The 22668-nt window shown below is 41.9% G+C and overlaps 1 protein-coding gene across 2 annotated transcripts; it reads right to left on the bottom strand.

Annotated features, from left to right (window-relative positions):
- Positions 1-1795: 1795 nt before the first annotated feature.
- LOC137296826 (alpha-aminoadipic semialdehyde synthase, mitochondrial-like) lies at positions 1796-22190 on the bottom strand. Of its 2 annotated transcripts, none has more exons than XM_067828692.1 (13): positions 22126-22190; positions 18415-18555; positions 16372-16501; positions 14652-14762; positions 14331-14439; positions 11151-11227; positions 9009-9072; positions 7342-7509; positions 6004-6099; positions 5475-5587; positions 4517-4611; positions 3074-3250; positions 1796-2219 (listed from the first exon to the last, which is right to left on the bottom strand). In XM_067828692.1, the coding sequence occupies exons 2-13, from the start codon at positions 18515-18517 to the stop codon at positions 2110-2112; spliced, it is 1353 nt and encodes a 450-aa protein (XP_067684793.1). In that variant the 5' UTR covers positions 18518-18555; positions 22126-22190; the 3' UTR covers positions 1796-2109. The 2 variants fall into 2 exon arrangements, with proteins under 2 accessions (XP_067684793.1, XP_067684792.1); XM_067828691.1 differs by lacking the exon at positions 22126-22190 and adding an exon at positions 20936-21048.
- Between the last annotated feature and the right edge of the window lie 478 nt (positions 22191-22668).

Genomic DNA, 22668 nt, shown 5'->3' with positions numbered 1-22668 from the left:
ACAACACGAGCATCGATCTGCGCAATTGGGAACCGATGACATGTGTCAACCAAGTCAGCGAGCCTGACCACCCGCCTCTTGCGACAAGCATAGCCGCCATTTGTGACAAGCATGGGTTGCTGATGGCCTATTCTACCCCGGGACCTTCACGGGTCTAATCAAACACAGAACAAAACAAAAAATAACTTTGATTGGGATGAGCGAAGGTATGAGAACTTGAAAGTAAACGAATCTGATCCCTGTTTAACACAACTTTATTGTTGTTTTATGCCAATACACATTCACAATATACTAATCGGAAGCCTTTTAGTAGGGCTTTTTTTTCTTGTGAATACTTTTCTATTTTGTTTTTTTTTTCTATGAAAACTCAACTTATTATCTTGAAATTTCAAGACCGTAACTTAAAGTTTTTCAACATATCATTTTCAAATGCTATTGCAATGGTCTTGAAATTCCAAGTTCATGGCTTGAAATTTCAAATTCCTGGCTTGAAATTTCACCATAGTACCTTAGAATTTCAAGCGACCGAAAAAAAGCCAGTAGAGGGCTTCCGCACGAAAAGCTTCCGTGCAAATCAGCATTAGATGTATTGCTGATATATCTGTAACTTTATGAAATAGGAAACGTTAAAATATCTATGCATGAATAGTTCCTAAAAATATAATTTATATTGATTTCGCGCATTATACGATTTTTCCGAGTTACCACTGACAACCTTTCACTAGCCGGCTGTCTTGTACTGAGTGTGACACGCTGTGAGTGTGAGTGTGAGTGTGAGTGTGAGTGTGAGTGTGAGTGTGAGTGTGAGTGTGAGTGTGAGTGTGAGTGAGTGTGGTTTTATGTCGTTGTGCTATATAGCAGTATTAGATCAGTATCACAGCGGAGGAACGCTAGGACTTTGGATTGACCAAGGCAGCTTGCCAATATCTTGTTTATTAATTCTATATAAGACGACTAACGGGATCGTGTGGTCAGGCTCGCTAACGTACACACGTGGGATGAGAGTATAAAGAAATAAAAAACACCTGACTTCATCTTTAAGTGTCTTTTTTAAAAAATAACCGTCGAACGCGCCATTAAATCGTCAACGATTTCCTTGAACAACAGCAGATTGATTTTGTGATGATTTCTGTATTTTGGGACATTCTCCTTGGTCCAATAAACCCCACCCAGATGGTACTGTGATTATTTTGGTCACTTTATTGTGATCTTCAGTAACCCATGCTTGTCGTAAGAGGCGACTAACGGTTCGCTGACTTGGCTGACACATCGTCGGTTCCCAACTGCGCTGGTCTATATGCTCATGCTGTTAATCACTGAACGGTCTGATCCACACTCGACTGTTAACAGACCGCCGTCATATCGCTGGAATATTAGTGTAAAACTAAACTCACTCAGGAATTCCGAGTATGCTACACTTTCGACGGAATTACTGTTCAGTATGGTGTATGTGAATATTATTAAATATGCATTTCATGTACTCATTAAGTGTGAACGTTTGTCTGATTTAAGGTTAAACATATTCAAAAGTATTTGACTGATTTTGACCCAAATTCCAATTTTATCAACTTTATATAAACATATAATGTATCATAAAAATGATAGTAATTTTCTGTATTATGTACTTCATCGCATTAGAAATGTTCCGCTAAAACAGCATGTGTACTAAACTATTGATACCATATGCAAATGGATGTATGATGGTACTGTGGCCATTTGCTCAATAAACTTGTCTGTCTGTAATGTATATCACATTATCTCCCTGTTAAAAGAAGGTCCACACACGGAAACGGGATTTTATGAAAAATACTTTTAATTATCACGTTACTGAACCGAACAAAGTCCGCTAAAAAACCCTGCAAATCCTAGCAATGATATTCACATCAAAAGCATTATCATACAAATACATTTTTCTCCAGCTACTATCAAACAAAACTGCATTTTTCCATTTGCCTGACGGTCTACTTTTGTCAGACTTGACAAACTACCTGCCTGAATATATGTCGCTAATTATGTTTGAGTTTTATCCGAGAATCAGTTCTCTTTTGTTTCAGAAAATCCTTGTATTTAAATAAAGACAATGCTAATGCGTTCCTTTAAACATATGCATTATGTTTTCCTGTCAGTGAAACTGATCCCCTTCTTCTCCAGGTCAGACAAGAGAGGACTGTAGATGCTTGGAGAGACCGGAAGCACGACCCCTCGCTCAGTTATCTCCCCTTGAAAGGAATAGAGATTTGCTTATTAATTGTTTGAAGGGTGGTTGTTTGTTTGTTGATTAGCTCAGAAGGATTTTAGCTATATTACTGTTAAAACAGCATTCTGGACCAGACAAACCGTTGGTCAAGAGCATGAGTATCGACCTACACAACTGGTATATGATTACATGTGTCAGCCAAGTCGGGAGCCTGACCACACGATCCTGTTAGTCGCTTCTTACGACAAGCATGGGTTGCTGCTTATTGAGTGAGTGAGTGAGCTTAGTTTTACGCCGCACTCAGCAATGTTCCAGCTATATGGCGGCGGTCTGTAAATAATCGAGTCTGGGCCAGACAGTGACCTACAACATGAGCATCGATCTTCACAATTGGGAACCGATGACATGTGTCAACCAAGTCAGCGAGTCTGACCACCCGATCCCGTTAGTCGCCTCTTACGACAAGCATAGTCGCTTTTTATGGCAAGCATGTGTTGCTGAAGGCCTTTTCTACCCCGGGACCTTCACGGGTCTCTTACTGAGAATGCCCATATCTAATAATAATATATTCTTTGCTAAATCAGGAAAGTCTGTTGTAAACAATAATAAGCCAACTTGTCTTGTTTCCAGCCACGTATCTGATGATGAGTTTGGCCAGTTGTCGTTATATTTGAATTTTCATTTTGTCGTACTCTGAATGCTGCTCCTTTTTGCATTTCGTTACAATCTTCAGGCTTTGTTTCATGGATATATTTTCAAAAGAAATGGAATATCAAAATGAAAACAAAATATGGGGGTAAGGTTGGGGCAAACAATATACCAGGGACGGGATCAAACTCTAAAGAATATGGAGATCCAGATATTCACTATCCTTACCAGTCAACAGCAGCATTACTCCACTGGCGACTGTGTGCCCAACCGTTTTGGCCATGGCGGAATGTTTTCTGGCATCTCCATACACCGCCATATCCAACTTCCGGTTCTCTCGGGAGCCGTCAGGGAAACTTCCGGTCACCTCGATGTGCATCACAACGAGGTCGCGTTCATCCGGGCCTGGAGCAAAATCAGGATGTATGTAGAGGAATTGTCATGTGCAATATCATACATCTATTGAGAGCCACCAAACGTAGATTTTATGCCTTTCAAGTCAGCAGAAAGAAACATGCATATCTGACCGAGACTACTTGGTGAGATAAAGGTATTTTTCCGTTGTGTGTTACGAGCGGTGGCTTGAACATTCCGAAACCATGATGGACTGCATTGGTGGTGTTCGTTACTACTTGTGTATTTCGAGGGAACAACGTCACTATGGCCCACTTGCCAAACCAGAGAAGCATTATGTTGTCTGCCTGGTCTTTCGAGAGGTCAGTCTACCAGTCTGGTTTCTGTTGAATCCACACTTCGAGCCATCACCTTGGTAGCTAATGGAAAAGACTTTGTCGTGGTATTTTTTCACCGACCCTGTACGCTTCCTCTCGTTTGACTGTCATTCAGGCTCTAGTCTGAAGCCACGCGACTGACCAAAGTCTTATAAGAGACGATGAGTCAGGAGCGCTTCTGGTTTACGGTTGGAAGTCAAGATAGTGCGTGCGGAATTCTTTGACGTGTCAATTTTAATACCTCTGATTGTGCTCAATTCTCTTTGACTCCATCTTAAATTATACCCCTCTTTTATGACCATTTTCATTCTCCTTGTCAATGGTGCTAGGCGAAGGCCATTCTTATCATAAACGAGGCCTCATCCACCTGTCTTGAAATATGTTGACCATCACTTAACAAGGCGAAGAACCTTTGTAACACAAAGCTTACAAGAATAACCGATGAAGTTTCAGTTTGAGGTACTAGCTGAAAGTGCGAAAGCCATCTGCTTCCACTGTTATGTATTTGGAGCAAATGGCGCCTATGAGATCGAAGGCAGTATACTTCCCCAATAAGGTGGGACGTAGACTCAAGACTTCTCAGCTTTTGCATAACTCGAAAGGTTTTGTCCATGCGTCTTCATAACGTAAAAGTAAAGTATTGTGTAGAGTGTGAGCAAACATAGGGATAAATGTACATGACCTTTCTACCTTGTTTGCTAGGGATATTCCAGCTATATGAAAATAGTCTGTAAATACAGCAAGCCTGAGCAGATGATCCAGCTACTTGGCTATTTCGACAAGCACTGGAAGACCAAATCTGACCAAGATCTTCAAGTATGCTGTCACATTGCCGTGAAAAGTAACATGAGTGAAGTGTTCCACAGTTCTCGCCCTGATATGGGGCGCACAAAGTTTCTGTCATTCTCAAAATTCGCCTGCCAAATATGTCGGAACTCACCAAACATGAACTCCGGTCTCTTCTCTAAGTAATCAGCCAGAGTGTCCAGCGGTGTCGCTTTTGTCTCGATCTCTTCAGATTCCAGTAAACCCAACCTGTAAGATCAAATGTACAGCTCCCCAAAGTGAATCAAGGCATATCCGTTTCATATCACACGGAAGACGCAAAATGAAACGCCATGAGGGTATCACACGGCTATCCCTCGCACTTGAGAGAGTTTCTAGCAATATCACGACAGGGAACACCAGAAATTGGCTTCACACAGTGTGCCCACGTTGGGAATCGAAGCAGGGTCTTCCACGTGTCGGCAGAAAGCCTTGGGCACGAGGCTACCCTACCGCCCTTGATGACTGAGTGAGTAAAGTGGGTTTAATGTCTCTTTGACGTTTACCTCTTCACTTTAACCTATGAACAGTGGGGGGTTGTGCTGATATCCACAGAAATTGGTCAAAACTGGATTTGATCTGACAGTCGTTAGCGTACCCAAGGAAAGCAACATAACACAGAACCTGGCGGCGCCATATACTACTGGGCCACCTGTCCCAGCCATGTCATAATCGATCGTCCTGGCCATGTGGCCAGTGGATAGTCACAATAACAGAAGGAGACATTCCTTGTTACTTAGTATATATATATATATGCTAACTTCTATATTCGATATTCTTTGATGGTAAGCACCCAAACCCTTACCTCGTCACCTGGGTTCGTTTCCCCCCACATAGGTTCACCGAGCATGCTAATCAGTGAAACGCAGTGTTTTACACAAGGCTCCACGCAGTGCACTGCAGGGGCAGTGGGGTAGCTCGTGACGTCGGTTCCATTATCAAAATGTGAAGCCCATTTCTTGCGTCCCCCTGCGGTGATTTTCCTAGAAGATTGCTACAACTTGCGTAAAACCATACCCACTCGCTCACAGCTTTCTTCCCGCATATGTTGTTATACAAGTCAGAGAAATTACCTTTTTATGACCTCGAGTTGGCTTTGACCTCCAGCTTGATCTTTGACCTTTGACTCCAGATTTTCTGCCGAGATGTCTTCACGCAGTCCTAGCTCGTTGCAAATAAACTTCCTCTTTAAAAAGAAAAATATCGGAGAATAATTTGTACGTTTCGAAGAATGTTGATCAACGTTATTGCGGAACAATGTTACTCAGTCATTGGCGCGTTGTCAAATAACTCCATTCAGGATTTTTAGACATATCTTATAGGAAAAAAAATCCTCACAATTGCAACTGTAACATGTCATTGTACCTCGAGCTGTCTGAATCAATGGGGCGCCACTTGTCAACCAAACTCGGAGTGACTGGCTATTTTCATTACACAGTTAGATTCGGGAGATATTTATCTACAAAATGATATTAGCAAGTTCTTGACATATGTTTTTTTATCGAGTCTCCTTAACAGTAACTGTCGCTGCGAAGAAGCTTTGGTTTGGACAATAGGGGGCGTGAGTTTATCTGGCGTCCCTGAGTCGTCGCTGCTACTTACCCACGTTACTAATCGAGACCCCGCCGGTAGCAGACTCACTGGGGAGACAGAGAAAAGTCCAAGTTTCATCAAGCCAAGGACTCCAGCGCCGAATCCCTGTAAAGTAATGAAACCATAAAACACGGCCGTCGACACGTACATACTTCGGGAACCTTGTCTTCGTTTTTGTACTAACTCTTGCCGAATTCAGGTGACGTTGTAATAATTGATTCAAAAACGTATCCCTTCATAATATTTAACGTTATCAATATGTGCAGGAGTGCGGTTATTGGTCGTCATTTTGTGAAAATTTCCCGGAATTCTGCGGAATTAATTTTGAAAAAAATCAGCATCCCTCAATCTGCAATACGTGAAGTGTTGTTCGTTTTTCACATAAATCCTTAAATCTGAGACCAAGGGTAAAGTTATACATGCCAGTGCACATGCATCTTGTTTCAGAGCTGTCAGGGTACAGTATTAGGCACATACATCTTGTACCAGGGGACAAGCACATGGTATGTCAGCATGTCTGGGTACAGTATTATACATATTTATAATACTGCATAGCAGCCTGTCTGGACACAGTACAGTACTCTGGATATGCACAGGCACCTTGTATGTCAGCGTGCTTGGGTACATTACTATACACATTTAACTTGTATCTCAGCGTGCTTGGGTACATTACTATACACATTTAACTTGTATCTCAGCGTGCTTGGGTACATTACTATACACATTTAACTTGTATCTCAGCGTGCTTGGGTACATTACTATACACATTTAACTTGTATCTCAGCGTGCTTGGGTACATTACTATACACATTTAACTTGTATCTCAGCGTGCTTGGGTACATTACTATACACATTTAACTTGTATCTCAGCGTGCTTGGGTACATTACTATACACATTTAACTTGTATCTCACCGCGTTTGTGTACATTACTATACACATTTAACTTGTATCTCAGCGTGCTTGGGTACATTACTGTATACATTTAACTTGTATCTCAGCGTGCTTGGGTACATTACTATACACATTTAACTTGTATCTCAGCGTGCTTGGGTACATTACTATACACATTTAACTTGTATCTCAGCGTGCTTGGGTACATTACTATACACATTTAACTTGTATCTCAGCGTGCTTGGGTACATTACTATACACATTTAACTTGTATCTCAGCGTGCTTGTGTACATTACTATACACATTTAACTTGTATCTCAGCGTAAGTGCGTACATGCGTACTGTACTACATATAATTAACTGTTTGAGTACAGAACTACACCTGGGTACAGTATTACACAAACAAGCACCTTGTATTCTCAGCGTGTCTGGGTACAGTATTACACACACGCACCTTGTATCTCAGTGTGCCCCTAAGGAAGTTCTCGACAGTCTGTATCCCGTACAGCGTCAGGTATTCGGGTTTGAATACATTGGGAAATCCCTCCATCTTTAATTCTGGGATGAAGTCCAGATCATGCGCAGACTCTAAAAGAAAGGGGCCTTCGGGGATGTGTTCAACCTGGAAAGATGAAGGACACTGACGTCAGCAATGTTCTGGTTAAATCAAAGTATATGGGAGGCAGTGATCTTGAGTAAGTCAGAGATACCTCGAACTAAGATGATTGTTGTTTAAACGCCACATACGGCAACAACCCAGCTATAAATGGATTCGGCCTGTAAACAGTCGAGTCCGGACCGAAAAATATAGTGATCAACAGCATGAACATCGATCTACGCAACTGGGATACAATGACACGTGTCAACCAAGTCGGCGAGCCTGACCACATTTCGCGTCAGTCGCCTCTTATGACAAGCATGTGGTTGTTGAAGACCAACTCTAACCCGGATGTTTACCGGTTGATAACAAGTGATATGTACTTGGTCCCATGCACAGAATGATATAACGCTATCTTAAGGAAATGTTAAGATACCTCTGGAAGATGAGCAATGGGCATATCTTCGCATTTGATGTCAACGAAGGGTTGGATGCGCCCTTTCTCTCCACAACCTTGTACTATAATATCTATATATTAGGCATTCACAAACTCCATCTGAGGGTGATTTCCCGGTGAACAGCTGATATGACCTGTCATGTGTTTATAAAGTATGTATACACAAACATTTTCGGAAGCCCATGGTATCATTACTGTCTGCCAATTATTCACCAAACATTTACTCAGTGTGTACTTAGACCATCATGAATGTCCTTGTCGAGTCTGTGTAGGTTGAGTGTCGTTTTACACCGCTTTTAGACAAATATCCACCTCATCACCAAATATTCCTGTCACCTCATCAAGTAACCTAGTATCTTTGTCTCCTTGCCAAATACCCCCGCCCTTCACCAAATACACCCTCCTTTACCAGATATCCCCGTTCTTCACCAAATATACCCACGTTTCACCAAATACACCACCCTCCACCAAATACCCCCGCCCTTCACCAAACACCCCCGCCCTTCACCAAACACCCCCGCCCTTCACCAAATACACCCTCCTTTACCAAATACACCCTCCTTTACCAGATATCCCCGTCCTTCACCAAATATACCCACGTTTCACCAAATACACCACCCTCCACCAAATACCCCCGCCCTTCACCAAACACCCCCTCCCTTCACCAAATACACCCTCCTTTACCACATATCCGCGCTCTTCACCAAACATGCCTGCCCTTCACCAAATACACCCTCCTTTACCACATATCCGCGCTCTTCACCAAACATGCCTGCCCTTCACCAAATACACCCTCCTTTACCAGATATCTCCGTCCTTCACCAAACACCCCCACCAACTCACCCTATATCGCCATCGTCTCACTTAGTATCAGCGTTTCCATATGAAATACCCTCGCCCCTTACCACACACACACACACACACACATACACACACACACACACATACACACACACACACACACACACACACACACACACACACACACACACACACACACACACACACACACACACACACACACACACACACACACACGGCCCCCTTCTACGAACAAACGGCTCACCTGCCCGTCTTTAATGTATCCTCCTCCCCGGCAACACGCGTGCAGCGACCCACGTGGGTACCAGCTGAAACATGACGAGTTCTCTTTAACCATGAATCTAAAATACGATGTGGTTTACTAATGGGGAAGAAATTAATAAACCTGGCTGATGCAGGTCAGCGTGCACCTGATGCTTGCGGTGTCAATCACTGGATTTTTGTCTGGTCCAGATTTGATTATTTTTCACAGGAGAGACATAAAACAAAGTGTTAAGTGAGTGAGTTTAGTTTAACGCTGCACTCAACAATATTCCAGCTATATGTCGACGGTCTGTAAATACTAGTACTCCAATCTGGAGCAGACAGTCCAATGATCAACAGCATGACCATTTTAATCTTAAGCAATAAGCAAACATTTTATAAGGCTGTCAAAATCATTTTCTGGATCTTCCATCTCCCGCTTTCCCTCAGTTTTCATTTATACGTAAGAGAGAAACACATCATATTTCATTCTTCAGCGCCGCTTTGGAAATGTATATTCTGGTATGGTTAAACATGCTCTTCTCAAACACAATCCCGAAAAGATCAGCTCGATCTACATTTATTCAATGATTGCTTGGGAAGCAAAAAGGGACCCCCTCTTCATCATGAATTATTTCAAACGACTGCTACAAGTGATCTAAATGTACATAAGTTATGATATTAGAAAAGAACACGTTTTTTCATATTTTCATAATCCGTCTGGTTGATGGTTAAGATATACATAACATACGGATTGACTAATTCATGAGACATTATATCCCTGAGATCGAACTCGTATACGTTGGAATATATCTTTTTCAGAAAACTGAAATGAAGCCATGTTATGCTGGTGGCGAATATATGACTAGTGTCTTGGCTGCACATGTTACAGACACGCGTAAGTTGAAGGCCAATATTCTCGTTTCTCATCACTTTATCAAAAGTCTGGAGGTCGTAGTTTATTTTTACATTTTAATTTATGTTCAAAACGTCTTGATTTCTGTAGAAATCTACTCCTTTTCACCGATGAAAAAAAAACCCAAAAAAACTTAGAAGTGTGAAAAATTATTGAGAGTCAAAGTTGCATTTTCTCTAGTGTAACAAACATAATCTTAGGGCTGGGTTGAATGTTTGGGCCGGGCGGTAGTGAGGAACAAGAACACTCTTATACATGTCCTAATGAGTATTTGCATATTCCTAAAGTCGGTGTCTTGCGGTGTATACAAGTTGACTATGGTTTGTTATCTAACGCCGCATTCAACAATATTCTGGCTGTATAGGGACGATTTGTAAATAATGGAGTCTAGACCAGACAACCCAGTGATCAACGTCATTAGCATTGTTCTACGCAATTAGGAGACGATGACATGTGACAAGTAAGCGAGCTCCTAAGATATGCATGGGTTGCTGAAGACCATTTCTTCACGGATCAATTGACCTTGTATATATACAAGCATGGCTGTAGTCCAAGTCAGCAGACAGTAGTGGTGATTGTGTTGGTGTCAGGTAGAACTTAGGCCTACCCTGGTCAGGCTGAGTGAGACTTTCATGAATTATGCGCAAACGGGCACATCTGGTTGGGGATGGTGGGGGAAAACAAGTGGGTCAGCATCACACCAATACTGGTAATGAAGAATGACTAAGTGATAGAGACAAATATTTGTCATGGATTCTTTGCTGTTAGGTATTATAATGAAATTTTCATTTGGACAATGGTTGTCTTGAATCAGTCGCATCATAACTTTTTACTAGGGAGAGTGCGTGAGAGACTATCAGCCAGTGAGAGAGCAAGAGCTGCGTTGTGCCTTAGGCTCAACATGTTAGAAATCTAAAAACGCATGTGCGTGCGTATGTTGGTGAGTGGGGTTTTAAGCCTTAAAAGTTTCATCTCAGACGTTCCCCACTTCTAAACGAGACTGCAACGAGAACTTTGCCACAGCTGTGAAACCCGATTGAATGATGAACTTTTGGTTTTGGGTAGCCAATGGATTAAGTGTTCACTCGTCACGCCGAAGTACGATTCCCCACATGGGTACAATGTGTGAAGCCCATTACTTGAATATTGCTAAAAGCGGCATAAAATCTCCCTCTCTAACTCACTCACTCACACACTCACTCACTCACTCACTGAGTCCCATCTCACCTAAATTTGTACTTGAGGGGATTATCGGCACACTCCGGTGCAGGGAGCCCGCCACACCATAGCTGATACGACGTCACCTGTAACATAACATGGCTGATAAAATAGTGTCGCTTTCAGTAATGACGCTTCCCTAAAAGTGTCTGAAGGCAGCATATATATAATATAAAGGAGGAAGTTGTGAAAACAGTATTCTTCCAACACTCTGTACTCCACAAGTTTATACTTGACTAAGACAAAATGTTATGGATGTCAACTTCCTTATTGTTTTGGCATCGTTTCTGGGCTACTCCTTGCCCCTTCGTCAGGTGGATACTGAAGAAAGTCCGAGGAATAACCTAGAAAAGCTGTCTAAATAACGAAGTTGACATCCTTAATGCCTCTTAAGAACCTTTACACTTGACGATACACGGTTCGTCCACAATGTTCTAGCGCATCTTTCCAAACCAAGTATTTCCAATAACCCATCTCTCAGTCTACTTTCTCTTGGCTCTCATACCGTCCCTGGGATGAGTCTGTTTAATTTGTTTACAGACCGCCTTTACAAGGCAGGAGTTCTGCTCTGCACAGTCGCGTTGAAAAAAAATCTGATGTCTTTCAGCCAAATAGTGTGAATGGGGCTGGACATGATAACACCTTTCGCGAACACCTGGTGTCATCACTGATTTTCAGTGGTCGAGTCATATTATTTTCACATTTACACCAAATGGTTTTCAATTCTCTGGACAGTCAAGAATGGATGCACTGATGTTTATATTCAAGGTTGTTTATATCATTAAATGCAAATATTACCGAGGATTCGAAATGGAGTGGGCAGATAATCACTAGTTCAAGAAGTATCTCACGGGCTGTCAAACAAACAGCGTCGACTGATGGCGTAATCTGATATAGTACAAAGAAGCCTATATTGACAAGCCATTGAGTCGAACATGAATGTTGAATAGAAACAATCTATTGTTAGAGCACAGGGGCGTACATGGCAAACTGGCGCAAGGCATCACTGCGTGTACGTGCCGGTGGCAACGGCCCAGTTTCCGGCAAAAAGTGGATTTAATTTCTTCCAGTAAGCAGCAAGCACATCTTAAAATCTGAACTTTGTCATCCAAATAGCAAAATTTGTAAGAAATGAAACATTAGCAAACATGACAAAGTTGATTCGAGAAGGTCAAACGGAAATAATGGTGATGAAAAGAACACAGAAAACGAGTCCTTGACAATGAAAGCAATTAAGAGTTGGGGTTGTACTCTGCATATCCACTGCTTTAAACAATCACCATTCATCATCATATGACCGCTTGTGTTACAGTGCAAAGGTTTATTGGCTGAAAATGATTCAACAAAGAGAGCGACGTCACGACAACGACCTCTAATACCAGGAACCTTCCGGCCCGCATTTTGTGCAATTATTTCATTTTCTTTGATTTATAGACAAAGCGAAGCACAAAGGACGCACAATAGATCATTCCGCGAATAATAAGCACATTCATCATATAAAAGAACAGTTTCTGAACATGATCAAGACAACGTATAATGAAGGTGCTCGTTGTGGGAGTTCTCAGATCAATATGCAAATCTTCTCGCTCCAGTGCTGTAGTGAATTCTAAAGCGCATATGTATAGTAATTCTATCCTTTATAGACCTCAGTCTACTGCAGCTTTATGGCCTACGTTTGGAATAACTTTTTATGAACTAGATGAACAATCCGGTGACAATGGTACAATAGTACAATCATTATTGTAGATTTAGAAACATATGGTAATATTTACACCATATTTATGCTCTCAATATTTATGCAAAGCAATATTTATAATATAGGGTTGACTGTTGTTGAGTGACAGTTTCTTTTGGCACCCCATACTGTTCACTTCACACGTAGGTGAGCTACAGGACCGATCCAGAATGTCGTAAAAAAATTATAGTTATTAGCAACCGTACCTTTACAGTACATTTGGTTTTGAACGGTTGAAGAAACTGGTACCTTCCGGCAAGAGCGTATTGGTCTGACTAGACATCGATCATCAGTTAGAGCTTGGTGGAGTGTGATGTGTATGTGCAACATGCAATTATGTACAACTGACCTCACGACTAAATTGGGGCAAGTTGATTGGATTATGAAGGAAATAATAACATTGCTATTCTGGATCAATTTGCTAGGTGTTAGTGCTTTATGTAAACCCTTCTTTGAACCTTACATCATGTTGCAAGTACCACTGTCTTTTGACTGCTAGGTGTGAGTGTGTTATGTAAACCCTTCTTTGAACAGCTAGGTGTTAGTGCATTATGTAAACCCTTCCTTGAACCTTACAACATGTTGTAAGTACCTCTGGCTGTTGACCTATTGTGGGGACAGGTAAAACTGACGTGATGGACTTGGTGGTCAAGTTCGATGATTTGGTTGATACATGTCTTCGAATCCCAATTGACTATTAATTGATTATTATCATTAACGATGGTCATAATGTCAACGTCACTATTTCCTTGTATACCTTATAAAGAGGGGATAATGCCAGTCAACTTTTTCTCTGCCACTCAGCACGTTGGAAACACTGAACTGATTGGTACAAAACATGTCTATAAGCAAAATATGCATTCCAGCCTTCAAATTCCGGGCACCTCTAGAGTTAAGACACCAAGAAAATACTATGAGAGACTTTAAGGGCATTCATTAGATTAGGTGATCAGAATCGACTGACCTGTGGACATACACAGATAGCATTTTCATTCCGGCTTTTATGTCAGTTCTTCCACGCTGCATTCGGATATATTCCAACTAGCAGCAGTCTGTAAATATTAGAGACTTGACCACACAATCCAGTGATCAATAGCATGAGCATCATCAATCCACGTATTGGGATATAATGACGTGTCAACCTTAGTTGACCAGCATGTATTATCAAGTCTTAAGCTCGTCATGAGTCTGCTGTAATGCAATATAAGAACGCCAGTGTAAGAGAATGTCCGGTCTTGAGAATCATTAGTAACAAAATCAGTTTGAAGTCAAAGGGGAAGAAAAGTCAGATTTCAAGCCGATGAACCTATTCAGAAGTATCTGAAATTTCAGCTTCACCGTTGTTGAGAAGACCTTTACAGAGACGCACAAAATACAAGATGCCGGACAACGCGTCCATGTAATTAATGCCACTAAGTTGAGCTGAGACTAAACTACTGTTGAAAATGCCTCACTTTCCCCCCTCTGTGCTGGATGTCATCGAACGTCCGCATGGCCAGCATATGGTCGATCCCAGGGTCCAGACCCACCTCACACAGGAAGGTCAGGCCAGCTTCAGTCGCTCTAGAAACAAAGTTTCATTTTCAACTTGACCTGAGAAGAAAAGTAAAATATAAATAGACGGAGTACAAAGTTACATCTTATATGCTTTGAATATTTCTTATTCAACATATATGACTGGAAGGTCGTATAATTAGCAGCAACGACGAAGTACATGGTTGGCCATCTACTACAAGAATCATAAATGGTTGGGGTAGACGTAATTAACATGTTACTGTTGGTGGAGTTTCTTCACGTCATCATCCACGTAGCTGGCTGAAACCAGATGTTTCCGGAGTGACAGACAAGCTCGGGCGATGTCAGGCAGTAGGGAATGCGGAACCAGACTGAAACACGAAACCCTGAAACATGACTTACTGAAACAAGGCAGACTGAAACACGAAAGACTGTGAAATGACTTACGGAAACAAGGCAGATTGAAACACGAAAGACTAAAACATGACTTACTGAAGCAAGGCAGATTGAAACACGAAAGACTAAAACATATCTTACTGAAACAAGGCAGACTGAAACACAAAAGACTGAAACAAGGCATACTGAAACACGAAAGTCTTTGAGACGGAAAAGTGTCTGATTGAAATATGAAAGTCCTTCATATGGAAACGTGATAGAGTAGAAACTGAATGTAAATGTCGTTGAGATAGAATCTTAACAAACTGAAAAGAGCAGGACAAAGCTAAAACACTTTCATAAATATTTCAAACACGCCTACACTGACATATTCCAAGTATTCGAATTGTCGTCTTTGATGAACTATCACTGGATATGGTTTTTAAAGCGAGAATTTCCAAAGGTTTCAATACATAAATTCTTTCAACCGTCAGAGCTGCGGTATCCCAAATTACTGAATTACTCCTGTGAACGTTTCAGAGATGACGTGTCTGTCAAGAACCGGCATCCCTCGACAGGACGTGTCTATATAAGGATTGTGGGGAAATGTATCTGAACATTAAACGTCAGTGCAAATTGGCTTTACACATTGCACCAATGTGAGTAAACGATCTTCGGAGTGTCGAGCGACCTCTCTAACTACTTGGCTACCCCATCGCACCTACCCTCTGATGACTAACACCGACTGACCGCATTGAAATTCCTCACTAGGGCCTAGATTCGCAAGTGCCATACATTAGCATTACCCTATGACTATCTTAGCGCTAAGAGAGCTTCGAAAATCTGGACCTGGGTCGATAACCGTGGCGCAAGGACGTGTTAAACCTCAATCAACTGACAGCTGAAGTTCCTGAAAGATATCTATACTCTATAAGCGTCTCAAGAACATTCTGAGTCAACTAGATGCGCCCCTTGTTCGGGTGATCACGTGCAATGAGACTGGAGGACCTTCTTAACGGTTGGTTGATGGGCTATTACTGCCTCTTTATTGAAACTGGAGAACTATCCACAAAGTCGTTGGTGCGTCGGGAGGTCATGGCCAGGACACTGTTTGTCCATACTAATTCCTCTACAAGAGTGGCAAAAGCATTTTGAACTTATGGCATCGCCATGTCGCTACTGAAACACAGTTACAGATAGTCTTAACCATGCAAGCAATATGAACTCCTTACATCGCCGTAATGTCACTACTGTATCAAGAACATAGACATAATGTTCACGGGTAGCCTAGTGGTTAAGGAGTTTGTTCGTCATTCCAAAGATCCGGGTTCGATTCACTACCCGGGAACAACGCGTGAAGCCTATTTCTGACGTGATATTGCTTCAAGCCTTGTATATTGCTAAAAGCGACGTAAGACTAAACTCACTCATTCAGCTGCAATAACTCCACACACCGTCGCTATCGTTGCTCATAATTTCCTTCACCTGTCCCGACTATATTATAATGTCTGATCGGGGTGCAAATAACAATAGTGACTCAATTCACTCTCAACGCAAACGACTTAAAACCATATGCGCTCACTACGACTCGACAACGTTACCTACCCTACAACGACGTCGTGTTCGGCTATTAGTCGGTCTCTCCTCTCAACGTCTTGAGTGATGTCCACACATTCCAGTCTCACCCCCGGGCACAGCTGACTAACTCGTTCAAGTTCGCTTTTCAAGACTGACACTGGAAATATACACAATTTTTTTCGGCCCTTTCCGTTAGTCCTTTCCTTTGGAAGAACCACGGACGAAGCGAAATTATTTCTATCTAGTGTTAGTTTGTTAATTGTTTAAAGCTGCACTCGTAACGATGATCTCAGAGTGACACCTGTATAACGCCCTTCCTTTCCAACATGATGCTGTCCTCAAGGTGACGTCTGTATAAAGTGATGTCCTTCTCCAGCTTAACATTGTCCACAGAGGGACGCCAGTATGAAGCAACGTCTGTCTCCAACATGACACTGTTCTCAGTGAGACGCTTGTATGAACTGACACCCTTCTCCGACACGGGGCTGTTCTCAGAGTGACGCCTTTATGAAGTGACGACTAGCGTGACGCTGCGACCTCTGCATGCGTCGATATATTCAGAGTAATCTCCCTTCCTCTTAACAGATATCCCAACTTCCAGAGATAATGCAATAGATTTTGCTTGCAGTCACTATCCCCGTAAATTAAATATGAAACTACGTTCTGGTGCCTTGGAAATGCAGATCTGGCTTAAAACTCTTCTTCCAGAAAACAAATGGTTACAACATTGGAATATTTGATGTATCGAACAGGTCTTATCGTCTCGACAAACCATAAATCAAGATTGACCTGCGTTGGGTTATCCTAGTAGCAGTATGGAAATGATGGCTTTAATGCAATGTAACTGCTGTATGCTTGTTTGAGGTGACGTACTGCAGTGTATGTTGTACAGCTGAATCAGACGTGTCAGTCTCGTGTGTAAAACATGTCGGACTCATAGGGCGAAGGAAACGCTAGGGTAGCTCACCCCGAAGCCATCATCACCCAAAATAACTTGCTGCAGCAAGGAGTAGCACATTCTCAGGTATTTTACAGAATAAAGCCACCTGAAGAGTTTGACTTTCGTAAAACCGGAAACTTCGATTTGAACGATTAAGTCAGACGTCGGGACTTGATAAAGAGCGTGATTGCCCTCAGGTAAAGCATTGATCTATCACGTGGGTGGTGAAGCGGAAGATGTGTTGAGTTCAGTGAATCTTTCAAGTGCGGACGGTAGCAATTACAAGACCGATGTAGAAAAGCCTTACAGATCGTTTCATTCTAGACAGGAATGTAATTTAAGAGAGCTGTTTTCAAAAGAAGAATGCAGGTAGAAGGTGAAGCTGTTGATTCTTTCATATCAGACCCACACATTCTAGCAAAACATTGTGAATATGGAACTTTGCTTGATCATCTTATCCGAGATAGATTAGTTGCAAGCATTAGACATACCAATCGAGTGTGGACCGGATAACCCACTGATCAACAGCATGAGCATCGATGGGATGACATGAGACAAACAAGTCAGCGAGTCTGACCGCCCGACCCTTCAGTCGCCTGTTACAATGAATATGTGTTGCTGAAAACCAATTCTTACGCGGATATTCACGGGTTCAAAGGATGTCCAACCAACGAGGTTATCATTCGGACTGGTAAAGAAAAGGATGAGTGAATCTGGTAGTGTGGGGAATATATAAACATGGGAGTTATACATGTACAGCATACGTATGTTGCAATAAGTAGTAACTAGTAATCCAAACAGCGAATCCTGTTACAGGCAATTAATTACGTTCAAGTAGTGAAATACGATGGGTCTACAAACCTTCATATCAGATTGTCACGTTTAATAAGAGCAAAATTAATATAGTAGGATAGCTACATACGTACATGCTGGTCATTTGATGAAAGAAGTAGTTTAAAAGCTATTGAAAGTGTCTGACACAGATAATAGTCAGCTATATATTTGGTACGCGAATAAAAAAGACCTACTAGTAAAATGATGAATTTCCATTTGAGGAATTCAAAGGGCTTAGCCAGTCAACATAATACAGGGTACTTTGTCATTGTTAAAGTAATGAGCTGACATCTCACCTGCAGTGACGACAACGTCTTTCTCCGCGGCCAAGTCCTCGTACAATGGCCCCGACACTCTGCCTGCTCCAAACACTAACACACGTTTCTGTGCGGCCGACATTATCAGCACTTTTCTGTTAAAAAGTCAAATCTGTGGGGCTGAAAACAAAGAATGAGAATTTTAATCAATATTTATATCTTTGTGCAAGCAGTTTGTCTTCCATAAGAGGAAGGAGTGTATTTGCAAAGTTAAATTAGGTTGACGATAGTGAGGTCACAATTGCCTAAGACCTTTGGAAACGTCAGCCTCGATACAGTAAAGCCAGGACAGCCAGGACCGCTGGCGTTCTTCACAACAACGCATGTCTTCGTCAGTCTGTGAGAGACTGTGGGTTTACTCGCTTGGCGATACGCATTCAATATTTCTATCATTCCTAAATTAACGGGTTTTTTTATTGCCGCCTGAAAGATTAAACGTTGCACGTGAAACGTTACTTTGACGTTGCATCAACGTTATGCCATAATATTGAGTATTTCATCGCCTAAGTATATGGGACACTACAGCAATGGTCAAGATCGATAAAATACGAGTATCTTTTCACGCATGGCGACTATGACGGGATCAAGTGGACAGGTTCGCATCCCAATGTCTGATCCTGAGTTTATTATTTATATAGCTGTAATATTGCTGAGTGCGGCGTTTAACAACACACCAACGAATCTCGCTACATTAAATAGGCTATATTATTCAAGACGGAATGCTTTCCCGATGGCCTACTTTCAAAAGTAAAATCTGATCTACGCATGTATGTGCCTGGCACTCTAACAAGCAACTACTGCGCAAAAATACACCACGGAAGTTTCTCCGTTCTGGAAGATTACAAGTGTCCCCACATATCCACAAGACGTAACACGGAAGATGTCTGCCCGAAAACAATTCGTAATAAATCCACACGCTGTCTGTCATTGACGATAAAGGTCAGGGGAGTTCACAATTTCATGTGTGTATCTTTACAACAGGTGCCCGCCCAGTCTGCCCAGCTTAGGCACTTAGTTGGAGCGAGTAAGTCTGTTAATACATCTACCACGGCTGTATGACCTTCCGGAGTTTTTAGCAGGATAATCCTCATTTTATTGTGCTTCACAATGACGACGAGTTTTCACGGTAATAGGATCTACATTCTCTACCTGTCATTCAAGATGGTTTTATATTCTGGCACAGTCTACAACGGTATCAGCGATAATGCGATGTCACTGACCTTCTTCAATAAGATTACGGGCATAATCTGATGGAGCGCCGTGATTCATCTGAAAATATTCTTCAGGTAACATCCTATATTTTTCTGAAGCTTAATACTCTCACGTAAAGGCCAGTACAAACGAATTGAAATATCTTAAGATCTTAGGGGCAGATTATTTTCTACTTAATAGCTATCATTTTTGTGTAAAAAAATCAATGCTTGAAAAAGTACAGAGAGTACCCATCAATACCAAGTGTTTAGCGAGCTAGTCATATTACGTACACTGTAACATGATCAGGAGACTTCAGCACTGTTGTGATTGGTATGAAGAAACATTGTAAGCGAGCTGCATGTTTTGTGATGACTGAGAAATTTTAACTAAAGTCTTTTCCTATACGTTATTGTTAAAATAAACATGATTGTTAAAATATCACAGCTAGATTTTCAGAAGACCTAAAACATGAGCCCTTACAAATGAAGAAGACATATCAACCCTAACCCACTCTCCACTCCCCACTACGTGAATACACTATTCACTGCACGAAGCTCTTTCTAAGGTGCAGATATACAGAGCCTTTGGGGACCCTAAAATGAGTTCGACACAACCGGGAATTCGACACATCTAGTTCGACACATCAGGGTAAAAATAATGATAAATATAAGGAAATCGGCAGGGACCGAGATGTCAGTTCGACACATCCGAGAATTCGTCTCAACCGAGTTCGAGACAATGGGGTTCGACTGTACCTGGAATATTGCTTAGTTGCGTGTAAACAACGAACCACTTTAAATATAGCTAAGAAATAAACCACTAAATACCGTTTTAGATCCACAAACATCTCTGTTGAGAGCAGATTAAATTGTAAAATTCGGACTTTTTCTGAATCATGTTTGCGAATCAATATTTAAATAACAGGTAATAACAATGTCAGAGTATCCTGACCCACCTGTGGCAGCCCTCATGACCAAATATACAAACACACGTCCTACGGTCACCTAGAAATACGGAAACGTACAATCGTATATGGTGTAAGTCAAAACTGGCAATTGCATCGATCATCATCTTTGTCACCGATTTGTCAAATCTGGAATGAAGGCGTACACGTGCCATGACGTAGATGTTGGCGGCGTCGTATTTGGATGAAACAGGACATTTGCGACTGTTGCGTAACCCCTCCACACCCTCATATTGAAGGTCGCCCAAAATTGACCGACATGCCGTCCATCTTTCATGCTCAGATCTACGCAGAGGGTTGTTGAGGTGAATCGCGTGAGTACTGACGATTGAATTATCTTACCCTCAAACACCTGAGACACAACTTCCGTACCCGCGATCAGATTGTGAATCCCCTTCGATCTGCTCCACATTCAGGCGGTCCGTCAGGGGAGGCAACAGACGAGGCTCTATACTACTGACCCGCCTCTATCGTGCATTCAACCTACTCTATCTCACGCTTATCTACTGGCAGACAAGGATAAGTTGGATCGGCACAGAGTAGGCGTTTACGAAAAGTTGGCGGTGCACGCCTGACTGCATTTAGGAAACCCATTTGGTTCGTGAAAGGTAGAGCAGATGTAGGCTAGTGCACATGCAGTACATGACGATGACATTGATTCCGGGCGGAGCTCTGCCTTGCTCATGTGATCGGTGTAGCAAGTCGGTAATACACTACACATGGTCGCGGACAACCTGGAACCCCTTCGCTCACCTTGGCAAACGGGAGCACTCATATATACAAATACGGGTCAATTGTCATGTCGGTGCTCAACTTATCCTTTTCTGCCAGTGTGAATGTCTGTTGTAATGTGCCAGACTTAGCAATATTCTAGCTGTGTTGCGGTGGTCTGTAAGTAATCGAGTCAAATCCAAACAATCCAGTGATCAACAACATAGGCATTGATCTACGCAAGTAGGAACCGATGGTATGTGTCAACCAAGTCACCTGACAACCCGATCTCGTTATTCGCATCATCCGACAAGCATGGATTGGTGAAGATCAATTCTAACCTGGATCTTCTAGGTTCTTGTGAAGCGCTATAACACATGTCGGGAACATGAACATTGCGCGATATGATACTTTTGTTTGTTAACCGCCAACTATACGAGGGCGGTCTAATTAACCTATTCAGACAATGACCTACTCTTCAGCCGATCCGAATTTTCTCGTGTGAAAGTGAAAATAGACACCACACACGGCTCTGATAAGACTGAATTCCAGTTCCTTGTTTCATAGGAAAATGCCATTTACAAATGAATTTCAAATTTAAATTTTTAAATTGTAATACCAACGTACCTCTATATTTTATGTCGATGTTTAGGCAGCATACCCTAAAAACGAAATCAGAGACTGTCCCTGTTTGATGAGGTCGTAAAATAGTTTACTATGCATCTGGCTCACTAGTTATACCTGATATGTGTTTTTGTTTGGCACTCATTCAGCGTAGTTCTGTAACGCACAATTAGATTGATATAATATCAGTTCCGTACCAGAACGCCATAGTTTTCTAGCAGCAGAGCCTCGTTTGGAGATTTCGACGATTTCCAGGTTTCCGTTTGTCAGAGCTCGCTGTACGACGTGTTTGTAAGGATTAGAAGGAGCGTCGTGCTGCAGTATGCAAGACGTATCAAATCATACTGATTATTTTGTATGTATCCAGTTAAATGAATTAGTCTAAAAGTTCTGGACTGGTTATCGTACTAAGCTGCGCAATAGGACGGAACCCAGTAAACAGGAAATGAGACTGTTCTGTAATCATTGTTTTGAGCCCGACCATCCGATCCCGTTAGTCACGTCTTACGAAAAGCATGAGTTACTGCAGATCAATATTCTAACCGTCTTTCACGGGTCTACAGAAATGGGAGATGTTGACATGGAAAGGAACAAGTCACTAAGCCTGAGGGCCCTATCCTGTCTCCGGGAACCAATGTTTCTTCCTTACGGCAACTCGTACCGGCTCCTGAGTATCTTACCAATCGCAGACTGTCATTAACGTCATGTCCTTGGATGAAAAATCCGTCCACTAAATAACA

This window comes from Haliotis asinina, chromosome 9 (genome assembly GCF_037392515.1).
Source record: "Haliotis asinina isolate JCU_RB_2024 chromosome 9, JCU_Hal_asi_v2, whole genome shotgun sequence".
Lineage (NCBI taxonomy): Eukaryota > Metazoa > Mollusca > Gastropoda > Lepetellida > Haliotidae > Haliotis > Haliotis asinina.
Note: the sequence above shows the minus strand (reverse complement) of the source record. Positions and strands in the feature narration are given on the sequence as shown.